Here is a 12,623-nt window from a genome sequence, read left to right as displayed (position 1 = left end):
TAGCTGGCATTTAAATATTTGTTAGATAAATAAGTAAAAAGTTGAAAATTAATTTATGGATATATTTTCACTGAAGTTCCATTAAGAGATCATATGTACTCTTTTTTTATTGGGCAATTTAAAAAGTTTAATTTTCTTTTTCTTTGACATTCAATATTATTTTATATTAGTTTCAGGTGTATAGCATAGTGATTAGACATTTATATAATTTACGAAGTGATCCCCCTGTCTAGTACCTACCTGGCTTTATATGTAGTTATTACCATATTATTGACTATGTTCTATAGGTTTTATTATATATACCCATGACTATTTCATAAATACCAATTTGTACTTTGTAATCCCTTCACCTTTTTCACCCCAACCGTCCTCCTGACTGGCAACCATCAGCTTGTTTCCTGCATCTATGAATCTTTCCGTTTTGTTTTGTTTTTTTCATTTGTTTTGTACTTTAGCTTCCACATGTAAGTGGGATCATACGGTATTTGTCTTTCTCTGTCTGACTTATTTCAGTTAGCATTATACCTTCCAGCTCCATCCATGCTGTCAAAAATGGTAAGATTTCATTCTTTTTATGGCCAAGTATGTATGTACCACCTTTTCTTTATACAATCATCTATTGATGGGCATTTAGTTTGCTTCCATATCTTGGCTATTGTAAATAATACTACAATGAACACATGGGTGCATATGAGGTCTGACAATTAAATTTGCGAACTTGTTGCAACAATGTTGCTAACCATTTTTGATATCAGAGGGATTATTCATTATGAATTTGTACCAACTGGACAAACAGTTAACTGAGTTTACTATTTTGAAATGCTGAAAAGTCTGCATGAAAAAGTTAGGTGACCTGAACTTTTCAACAACAATTCATGGCTCTTGCCTCATGACAATGCCCCAGCTCACATAGCACTGTCTGTGAGGGAGTTTTTAGCCAGTAAACAAACAACTGTAATGGAACACCCTCTCTACTCACCCTATCTGGCCCCCAATGACTTCTTTCTTTACGAAGATAAAGGGAATATTGAAAGGAAGACATTTTGATGACATTTAGGACATCAAGTGTTACACGATGGCAACTCTGATGGCCATTCCAGAAAAAGAGTTCCAAAATTGCTTTGAAGGGTGGACTAGGTGCTGGCATCAGTGCATACCATGTTTCCCCGAAAATAAGACCTAGCCAGATAATCAGCTCTAGTGCATCTTTTGGAGCAAAAATTAATATAAGACCCGGTCTTATTTTATTATATTATAAGACCAGGTCTTTAATATAATAATATAATATAATATAATATAATATAATATAATATAATATAATATAATATAATATAATATAATATAATATAATATAATATTATATTATATGTATTATACTAGGTCTTATATTAATTTTTGCTCCAAAAGACACATTAGTGCTGATTGTCTGGCTATGTCTTATTTTGGGGGAAACACAGTAACGTCCCAGGGTGAGTACTTGGAAGTTGACTATAGTGATATTCAGCAATGAGCTATGTCTCAATTTTTCTAGGATGAGTTTGTGAACTTGTCTGTCTTCATATAACTTTTTGAATTAGTGTTTTGGATTTCTTCAGATAAATACACAGAAGTGGAATAGCTGGGTCATAAGGCAGTTCTATTTTTAATTTTTTGAGGAGCCTCCATAATGTTTTGCATCTACCAATTTACAATCCCATCAACAAAGCATGAGAGTTCCCTTTTTTCCACATCCTCGCCAATATTTGTTGTTTGTTCATCTATTGATGATAGCCATTCTGGCAAATGTGAGGTGATATCTCATTGTGGTTTTTATTTGCATTTCTCTGATGATTAGTGATGTTGAGCATTTTTTCATATGTCTATTTGCCATTTGTATGTCCTCTTTGGAGAAATTTCTATTCACATTTTCTACCCTTTTTTTAAATTGGATTGTTAGGGGTTTTTTTTGGTGTTAAGTAGCATGAGTTCTTTATAAATTTTGGATATTAACCGCTTATCAAATGTATTATTGGCGAATATCTTCTCCCATTCAGTAGGTTGTTTCTGTTTTCTTGATCATTTCTTTGCTTTGTAAAAGCTTTTCTTTGATATAGTCTCATTTGTTTATTTTTCTTTGTTTCCCTTACTCAGGGTGACATATCAGATAAAATATTACTATGAGCAATATCAGAGAGTTTACTGCCTACGTTTTCTTCCACAAGTTTTATGATTTTGGGTCTTACATTTAAGTCTTTAATCTATTTTGAGTTTATTCTTGTATGTGGTGTAAGTAGGTAATCCAGTTTCATTTTTTTGCATGTATCTATCCAGTTTTCCCAACATGATTTATTGAACAGATTATTTTTACATCACTGTAGATTCTTGCATCCTTTGGCATAAGTTAAAGACTATATAACTTTGGGTTTATTTCTGGGCTCTCTAATCTGTTTCATTGATCTGTATGTCTGTTTTTATGTTAGTACATGCTGTTTTGATTACTATATCCTTGTAGTACAATTTGATATCAGGCAATACCTAATATAGTATGATACCTCCAATTTTGTTCTTCTTTTTCAAGATTGCTGTGTTTATTCAGTGTCTTTTGTGGTTTATATAAATTATCTGTTCTAGTTATGTGAAAAATGCTATTGGTATTTTGATAGGGATTGCACTGAATTTATAGATTGCTTTGTGTAGTATGGACATTTTAGTGATATTAATTCTGCCTATCCATGAGCAAGGTATATGCTTCCATCGATTTGTATCTTCTTCAATTTCTTTCTTCAGTGTCGTATAATATTCCAGGTACAGGTGTTTTACCTCTTTGGTTAAATTTATTTGTAAATTTATTTGTTCTCTATAGACCTCAGGGTTTTGGCCTGCTTACGTGTCATTTTTTCCCAGTTTTTACCTAGTCCATTACTTCTTATGGTTGTGGAAGAAATTGTAACTTAATGAAAACGGTACCTACCTTGGAGACAGAGGTTCTGGAAGAACAAGTCTGTTTCTCATTAGCTATATGTTCTTGAGCAAGTCAATGGTCCTCTTTGACCTTAATATTGTCATTTGTAAAATAGAATTTTAACAGTATTTCATAGGGCGATTGTGAGGTTTAAATGAAATAATGATTATACATTTCCTGACACATACTATGTGTTCTGATGATTTTTTTTTAATGTAAGTTCCCAGGATAGTTAGAATAAGAATGGAGTCCTCAGTCATGTAAATTTCATAATTTTAATAATTTTAGCAGCTTGGTTAAAGTGACTCCATTATGTATATTCCCTGTCCTCACTCTTTCCTCAGTAATGATAGTCATTATTCCTGTCTGAAATTAAAGCTATTTGTCTTACCATGTAAAATACTTAGCATTGGCTTTTTAATATATATTAGCTAGACCATTTTGTTCGGTTGATCTTATCTATTACCCATCCATCTATGGCAAGTTTCTGTTGGGCTCAGTTTTCATGTGATCTCTCCAAACGTACAATTTGCAAGTTACCAGTGGTCATGAGAAAATGGTGACTATTAATTGTAACTGCTATCACTAGTAGGTCAGGCAAAAAATTGCTTATAAGACTTGTATACATTTCTGACATTTGCTATTTTTCAAGTCTCACAATATCTACAGTGGATAGCAATCACAAGACCTAAGAGTATATGAGATCTGACAATTAAGTTTGTGAACTTGTTGTAATGATGTTACTAACTTTTTGATATCAGAGAGATTATTCATTATGAATTTGTACGAATTAGATGTATAGTTAACAAAGTTTATTATTTGGAAGTGATGAAAAGGATGCATGAAAATGTTAGGTGACCTGAAGTTTTCGCCAACAATTCATAGCTCTTGCATCCTGACAAAGCACCAGCTCACACAGCACTGTCTTTGAGGGAGTTTTTAGCTAGTCAACAAATAACTGTATTGGAACACCCTCCCTACTCACCTGATCTGGCCCCCAATGACGTCTTTCTTTACCCGAAGATAAAGGAAATATTGAAAGGAATACATTTTGATGACATTCAGGACATCAAGGGTAATAAGATGACAGCTCTGATGGCCATTCCAGAATAAAATTTCCAAAATTTCTTTGAAGGGTGGTCTAGGTTCTGGTGTTGGTGTATAACTTCCCAAGTGTCACGTCCCTGTGCAACGAGAGTTGTGGGGAGCGAGCAGTGCGGCGCAAGGTTAAGAAAAGACAGTAGTCATGAATATTTAAGTGCGGAGGCCAAGGGACCAGCAGCCTCAAGGTCTGGGCTGAGGCGCCTAATCGGGTTTGTGTAATAACTTTTATTAGTTCGGTGGGGAAGTAAAGGATTTATCAAGCTTGTCAATCTCAAGATCTGTGAATCCTATACATCGTAATAGGAAACCGATTTAAGTCAATCACCCTTGCCTGCAGATAGCTGGACTGTAAGTTTCAACTTTCCCAAGGGACAAAACCTATATGCATACAAATAGATGGAGAGCACCTCATTGAATCACTTCCCTTGCAATTCTGGGAAGGAATGCAGCCACAGAGGCTGAGGCTTTCCTTCCCCTGAGGAAGGTGGGGGGCTGTGCCCACCTCCGTGAACCCCATAGGTTCTCCTGTTGGTCCCCATGCTACTGCATCTGGCTTGAGTTCTTCCTTTCGTGGGGAATCTTACTCATCATTGACTGTCCAGTCATCTTTCTGGGACCAAACAGGGAGGCATAAGGTGCAAACACAAAGGTTTAGCAAAGTCCCCGAAAGGATCCGTCTTACAGACTCTCCTTTCTTTGGGGGCAGGAAGAAGGAAACAAAATGGTTAAGCTGTTGCATGGCGAGGTTAAGCTGCTGTGTGGAGACACCCAAGGGGAGTACTTGGAAGGTGACTGTAGTGATATTCACCGACGAGGTATGTAGGACTTTTTCTAGGATGAGTTCGCAAACTTAGTTGTCTGCTCTTGTATACAACTGTCATCATTATATGCATTTATTTACTAATCAAATAGTTTAATGTATTTGGGTATTTATTTACTTAAAGGTTTATAAGTTTTAAGAGTACATAAAGGGCTAAGTGTGATAAGAATAACGAGAAATATTTGGTGAATTGCTATGGAAACATCAGAGCAGAGACAATGAACAAAATAAGACTTAAATGAAATTCCATGATAACAAAGGCAGTAGAACAGCAGCAAATTAGAGGATGAGCAAAACAACTTATTGAAAGCCTGTTCTAAACCAATGTTAAGTATTCTATGTGGCGACACAAATAGTTTTTATTTCAAGAAGGGAAGTGACTCTCAGAAGAACACAATGAAAATAGGCGGCATTCTATGGTCAAGACACACTGGATATTTACAGCATATGTGTGACATTGGTGGGTGCTGAAATGAATTGAATATGTTTCTCATAATGTAGAGATACTTTTCCACTTTATGCAAATATGCTTTTCATATTAATAAAAGATAGTGTTCTTAAAATTTACTCTTTTTATTGATCATAATCAGTATTAGGTAGGATACGGGTTGTGTAGCACAAACTCTAATTCAATTAACCATTATAACTCATAAAAAAATCCATTACTTTCTCATGTAAAAGTCTGTGCTAATACAGCAGTTCTACTCTATGAAAGCCTCAGGGTCTTAGGATCCTTCTATCTTGTTGCTTCTCCATTCTTATGGGTTATCACCATAGTCTTCATGGTCCAAAATTGCCCACTAGTGAGTAGGAATGAAGAAAATTGGAGGGGAGGTTATACTCTTTTCTTTGAAAGGGTGTGATGTGGTGTTGCAAACATCATTTCTTGTACCCCAGGGGCCAGAATTTAGTCAAAACTTCACACCTGGCTTTAAGGGAGGCTGGGAAATGTCTTTCTTCAGAATGACCATAGAGTTGGCTAAACTTGGCTGAAGTTGAGAATTAACATTGGAGAATACTTAGCAACATTCAGTTGCAAAGACAGACTTTCAGGTTGAGATACCTAATCTAAAGTAGCCTCTATTCATTCTCTGTTATACCACATGTTTTGTTTCCTTTAAGCACTTTCACTACTGGATATTTTCTTGTTTACTATTTGTTTATTGAATATTTCCTCCCCCTGCAAAGTATGGTCAAGGTGGGTAAAAATTTTTGTCTTGTTATTTCCATAATGCCAGTGTTTAGAACAATGCCTTGCATATAGTAGAAGCCCAATACATACATGTTGACTAAAATAATGAATTATATGTTTCTCTCTTAGAAGTTTGATCATTGGATTCATTAAATAGTTTACATGAAAAGAATGAAATTATTCAGTGTTTAAACAAAATATGAATAAGTAGATAAATAAAATGCATTTATATTTTTAATAGCTATAAAGGACTATTTAATAGTATATATTGTGCCAGGTTCAGTAGCCCTTCCAATAACCAGCATCATGTGTATGTTTCCTGATTCAGTTCTTTCCAACCGAGCTGCCATGTCTGGTCTGTGGCAGACTTCTAGTTCTAACCTCTTTAGTCCAGCTGGATCAGATAATGAAATTTACTCAGTTTTCCAACTTCCCCTCGTTGTTGCCCAGATACTTCAGTGAACAGAAAGAAGTTACAACCACAAGAAACAATACCAGACATAATTTCTATTAAGATAAAAGGATTATTCCCTCTCACAATTAGTTTGATACATGTAAAGTACATGGTTTTATGGCCTAATACTGATAAAATAGAATCTGTGCTTATTTTATGCTTTACTATATGTGTGTGTGTGTGTGTGTGTGTGTGTGTGTGTGTGTGCGTGCGCGCGCGTGTGTGTAGATACATAGAGAGGGTGCCAAAAAAAGTGTATACACATTTTAAGAAAGGAAAAAACTGTATTACTATATACCAAAAACAAAAGATGAGTACAAGTCACGTTTGACTTCTGAGTTACAAGAGGTACTCAAAGTGGTTACCATCAGTGTCCAGACACTTCTGATTATGGTGAACTACTGCTTGAGCAACGTTGACCAAAGTGTTAACATCTCTTAAAATGTGTATACATGTTATTGGCACCCCCGGCGTGTGTGTGTGTGTGTGTGTGTAAATATATATATGTATATATATATATATATACACACACACACTTTCATATCTATTAATATCCGTTGGATTATTAAAAACACCCAGGAAGGTAGGTATGTCATTATCCCCATTTTACAGATAAGAGAACACACTCAAAGACAGTAAATGTGCCACAATGAATACATTGCAGAGACCAAAATCAGGCTGAGTCTTCAATACACATATTCTTTCCCCTATATAGATTCTCCACAGCCATATGACTCTTTCTTTAAGCCTCAGATTTAATGGGATATTTTTAAGTAGAAAAAACATAGGGAACTTCCTCACTTCTAATATCTCTTAACCAGGAAACTGAGCAGATATTCTCAGTTACTTGTGTTATCACCCCCCAAAAACTTGATTTAAGATCCTGATGAAAAACCCATAGTGACTCATGACTGCAAGACTTGGTTCCTTTGCTCATTGTCCTGGCTCCTCATCGTGCCCCCCACCGCAGCCCCCATGTTGTAGGGAGGATACAATCCTGGAACAAATGACTCAAATTAGGGTTGAAAAGTCAATGACATAAAGCCCATAAAGTTCAGGGCCTAGCACACAGTATTATTAGCATATTATTAGCAGGGCCTAGTACACAGTGAACCCTTGGTAATTAAGTCTATTACAGAAATATGTAGTTTTTGATGTCATTGTTGATGTTACTATTACAGCATTTTCAACTTGAAAAAATCCTTTCCCTTTGCCTACCCTCTTCTGTCTCTTAGCTTAGACCAGGCAAAGGAAAAAAAGCAAACATTCCAGGGTTGAAGAATTTTCCTTTGATCCAGAGAAAAGCTAATGTTAGAATACTTGTTTAAGAATTTTCCGCTGATCCCTTAGTCACGTAGTCGCTACTTTATAACCGGTCCCTAGAAGGGGGCGGGTCTTCCTGAAAATTTTCAAGCCTGATGTTTTTGCAGTGACTCAGAGGCTCGGGACTGCTGCAGAAGGTGGGTGACCAGGAGGCCCGCTCTGGGGCTGCATCCCACCCCTTTACCCCTGAGGACTAAAGCTCTCCCATTCTAACTCCCTTTCTTCGTCTCCAAATCTGTTGGGGCTTGTTTTGACTGCAAACCCAAGTGTGTGTATATGTGTGTGTGTGTTGGGGTGGGGTGGGGGAGCAATTTAGTCCTGATGGGCGATCCCCTGGGTATTTCCGCAGATTTGGCAGTTTAGGGGAATCTTGGGGAGGGGTGAGGCTGGAAGGGGAGATTTAGCCATGTCCTAATCACCTCAAGAACCGTCTTCCGACTTTTCTTCTCTTTTACTTTACTGTTCTCTCCCTCTCTCCCTCCGTCCCTCCCTCCCTCTTTCATATGGACAGTTAGCGTTTCCTCAATTTTATGTAAATTTATGCTGCCAAAATGGAACTTCAAGACTCCCTCTCCCCCCTACCCAACCCCACCCCTCATCCCCAAATCGGGTTGGAGCCCCTAAGCCCTTCTATGTAGAAATTCAAGGGATCAGCTCTGATCTCTTCAGTTAATACTTGGATACTGAAAATCTAGGACTGAAAAATTAAAGGTTAAATCACTCTCCGTTTCTGTCCAAGGCCCACTCTGTATTCATATCGCCTCTGTGGCTGGATCGGGGTTCTCCACTTGTCCCCTGCAACAGGCTGCAGGGTGTGGTCACCTAGCGCTGGCCTGGTCCTCCCTCTGCCTGCTGGTGAGGGAACCACACTGTGCCCCTTTTGGAACCTGCGGATCCAGCACACATGAAGACCCTTGGCTCCGTGAGCTGCACTCTATTCTCCTAGCTGCCTCAGATTCAAGGCTTTGACCTTGGTCAGTTGCTATGGCCAGTCTGCCTTGTTACTAGGCGCATTTCTGAAATGCCATCCTGAGGGAGGGAGAACTAAGTCTGACCCAGCGTAGTTTGTACTGGGTGCAGAACGGCAAATTTCCTTCAATGAGGGATTTGTTTTAGGGTTAAAATCAGGAGAGAACCCTGTTTCTTTGTAGGAGACACCCTCTGCTTCTGTCTCTTCACCTGAAAGCCACCTCCCTTGGTGAGTCCTACCGAGCCTTACAGATTTTGTTGCCTGACAGTTTCTTCAGCTTTTGTACCCTTGTGTTCCATGCCTTTCTCTTGCTTTAAGCTCCCTGCTGGTGTTATTAGAAAGTCTTCCCTCCCCTAGCTTCAACCTGTTTTACCAGAGAACTTACCCCGATCAAGTGTCTGCATGCAAACCCTTTTCCTGAGCATCCACCCCTCTTTCCACAATCCCTACTGCCCTCTACTTCTGTTCAGTGTGAGCCATTTTGCCACCATGTGTTTTTATCCAGTTCCTTAAAATGAAAACAGACACAGAACAAAAAGCCTGATTTACTGGTGCTGATTTGTGGGGGTGGAGCATGATGTATGAGAAACACCATTGCTGTCAGATGGGTGAGCAACATGGCCATTGTTCTGGGTTGGAGTAGGGTGTATTTTACACGGTGATTGAGATTTATAGGCACAGAGGACCTGTAAATAGTCCTGTCAAAGCTTCAGAACCCTTGAGGGGTGGTGTCATTCTAGGAAGGAAAATTGCCTTTCTCAAGAGCCGGTATGTTTTTCTGGGTTTTAGTTTTCTGAATGAAGGTTGAGGTTACCAGTGACTCATTTGCCTCTAGACTCTGGATAAACACATTAGTTTCACTTTTCATGGGCATTCTCTGTGCACCAGGCAATTCCATTTAGCTCATTAAAGTGTATTTTCAGTGAAAATCCCCCATATTGGTGCTGGGCATTGCAGCTCAGGTCACCCTTTGACAGAACAGGGAGAAGCAAGCTCACAGATGACTCGGTTCAGAAAGGTTGGAGGGCAGCTTCCAGTGGTATTAGGGCCAGTCACTAGGACCAGACCCACTTGTAGATTCTCTGAATAAACGAATCATAATGCAAATCATAATCTAGGTATATAAATGTATCCCTTTATTGCCATATTACATGAAATGTTTGTCTAAGATTATAATAAAATTTGGAAGATATGTTTAGGATGGTCTGATTTAAAATAGAAGACATGTTGCATATATGATATATTAATATCTTGGACAGAGAAAACAAGCAGTAGTTTTGATTATGAGCCCCAAAGAAAAGTCGCAAAGTAAGTGATCTAAATTGCAGGGGTCCATTTTGGATCCAGGCAACTTCGTATGTGCAAGTCTCTACTATTAGCAGGATCCAAAGTAATAGTAAAGGTCTATTTAACAATAGTAACAATAACAAGAACAATACTAATGTTTGTCATCATTAAGTGCTTCCTATAGGTCAGGCACCATTCTAGGTACTTCATATATATTAATTCACATATGCATACACAATATATAGGTATTATGGTTTTCATTTTAGAAAGCATACAGAGATTCAGAGGAATTACATTAATTATACTTATTGAATATACCTAAGGAGTGGTATATTAAATATACTTTTGAAAAAGTGGAGCTGGTGTTTGAACCAGCCTTAGGGTGTTTCAGAGATTTCCTGTTTAATGGATACTTGGTGAGCTTCCCCACCTGGGTCTGGCATTTAGAAGGAGCCTTACTATTGGTACCTTTGGCCCCTTTTCAGCTTTTTTCTCCTTCCTAGCTCCATCATTAACCCCGTGAATATATTTTTATGCCAGAGACAAGCACATAAGGTAATGGTATTTGAATAAATAATCCCCCACATGTCACTCTGTTCATGATGTGTCTTTTCCATAGTAGCCCTGTGTCACCATGGTGCGTGCCTGTGGCCTACTAACCCGCCTGGAGGAACCAGGTGAGCCTGATTCGTGACTTTTACATGCCATTCAAACACTTACTTACTTACACCTAGCACAATGCCTGGCCTGCAGGCAGCATTCTATTAAAGTTTGGTGAACTCTTGAAATTTGGTCTATCTCCAGTGCCACTGAAGAGCATCTCTGTGACCTTGTCCATTTGTGAGTTTGTGGCTGGTGTGTCTGCTACCTTAAATTATGAGAATGTGGAGAAAACTCCTTTGGAGGCCTTCTTTGTATTCCCCATGGATGAAGACTCAGCTGTCTATAGTTTCGAGGCCATGGTGGATGGGAAGAAAATTATGGCAGAATTACAGGACAAGATGAAGGTACGAGGGATGAGTACATTATGTCCTCCCTTTTTATTTCCTTAATGCATACTCTTTAGGATCTCTAGCAAATGCAACTTCAGAGATATACTGATATTGAATGCTTTTACTCCACTCCTCTCTAGCTGCGATTTTCCTCAAAGCATTTGGAGGGAAAAATCAATGAAGCACTCAAAGTATGGCTGTGAACTTGGCAAGACAAATCATAGTCCCTCCTCACCAGTCTTTGTTTTCTGTACCACTCGTCTCTTTATCAGCCATCTCACTTTTGATACCACTTTCCTTTCTCTGTTCTCCCTAGGCCCACGGCAACTATGAGAATGCCATCAGCCAGGGCCACCAAGCCTTCCTATTGGAGGAAGACAAGTGCTCCAGGGATGTCTTCTGTTGTAATGTGGGGAACCTCCATCCTGGGTCGAAGGCGGCACTCACCCTGAAGTATGTGCAGGAGCTGCCCCTGGAAGCAGATGGCTCCCTGCGCTATGTGCTCCCAGCTATTCTGAATCCTCGGTACCAACTGTCTGGTGAGTATCTGCTCTCTTTGAATAACAGGGGTGGGTGATACAACTGGGGAAATCCCTACAAAGTTGTAGGGTTTTAAAAAGTATGGGAAGGGAGAACACAACTAAGGTAACTTTTTGTAGGATGGCCTGAGGACAGTTGCCTTAAAATGAAGACTCCTGTAGTCCCGTTGGAGGACCTGCCCTACACACTCAGCATGGTTGCCACCATCAGTTCCCAGCATGGCATTCAGAGAATCCAATGCAACTGCCCCTTGAGTCCCATTGAATACCTTGGAGATGATAAGACATCTGCTCAGGTAATTACTAAGACAAAACTGTTGTTGCCAGCACCCCTATTCTTAGGTCCTAATCTGATTCTTTACCAAGTGTTTCCTAAATGTTCCTTACTTTTCCCTATTAACCCAGAGGGAATCACACTGCTCCTTCTTTATCCCCATTCAATCTCCAGAATCTCTCTCCATTCTTACCCCTGCTCCTGACTATGCTCGCTCATGGAAGAAGCCTGTAGTCCTCATCTCTGACCTCAGTCCCAAGTAGCAATCGCTGATAATGCTAACATGGCTTCTTTGCCTGTTCCCAACTCAGACTTCCTTGGCTGATGGACACAAATTTGATCAAGATGTGGAACTCCTAATTTACTACAATGAGGTACATACCCCCAGTGTAGCTGTGGAGATGGGGAAACCTACAACGGAGCCAGGTATTTTCTTTCTTCTTTTGTAGTTACTTATAAGGGATAACTCCTGTTTTGGAATTACCCTCAAATTACCTTCACTTTTCTTTCCTTCTATTTAGTAGTAGGTAAAAAACTGAAATAGCTTTGGCATGGAAAAATAGTTCAGTTCGATGAATATCATGTGACTATGTCTTATAGACAAATTCAAGTGAATCAGTGATAATTGGACAAAGGATATGAACAAATAATTCACAAGAAGAAACAGATAATTTAAAACATATGACAATCATCAGTCGCTACAAGAGCAAATAAAAATAAAATTTAA

The 12,623-nt window shown here is 38.7% G+C and overlaps 1 protein-coding gene across 7 annotated transcripts in view; it reads left to right on the top strand.

Annotated features, from left to right (window-relative positions):
* Positions 1 to 7,912: 7,912 nt before the first annotated feature.
* Positions 7,913 to 12,623, top strand: part of VWA5A (von Willebrand factor A domain containing 5A) — a 30,759-nt gene continuing 26,048 nt past the window's right edge. Inside the window, exons 1-7 of one of the 7 annotated variants that reach the window (XM_033098153.1) lie at positions 7,915 to 7,971; positions 8,986 to 9,032; positions 10,714 to 10,768; positions 10,896 to 11,098; positions 11,400 to 11,622; positions 11,743 to 11,918; positions 12,208 to 12,322. In XM_033098153.1, coding sequence (XP_032954044.1) covers positions 10,726 to 10,768; positions 10,896 to 11,098; positions 11,400 to 11,622; positions 11,743 to 11,918; positions 12,208 to 12,322 — 760 coding nt within the window. In that variant the 5' untranslated portion in view covers positions 7,915 to 7,971; positions 8,986 to 9,032; positions 10,714 to 10,725. Of the gene's footprint in view, positions 7,972 to 8,972; positions 9,033 to 9,359; positions 9,413 to 10,710; positions 10,769 to 10,895; positions 11,099 to 11,399; positions 11,623 to 11,742; positions 11,919 to 12,207; positions 12,323 to 12,623 lie in introns of those variants that run through there. The other 6 variants (XM_033098152.1, XM_033098155.1, XM_033098156.1 and 3 more) reach the window with 6 other exon arrangements.

The sequence above is a fragment of the Rhinolophus ferrumequinum genome, chromosome 25 (assembly GCF_004115265.2).
Source record: "Rhinolophus ferrumequinum isolate MPI-CBG mRhiFer1 chromosome 25, mRhiFer1_v1.p, whole genome shotgun sequence".
Taxonomy (NCBI): Eukaryota; Metazoa; Chordata; class Mammalia; order Chiroptera; family Rhinolophidae; genus Rhinolophus; species Rhinolophus ferrumequinum.
This window is presented reverse-complemented; position numbering and strand designations above follow the sequence as displayed.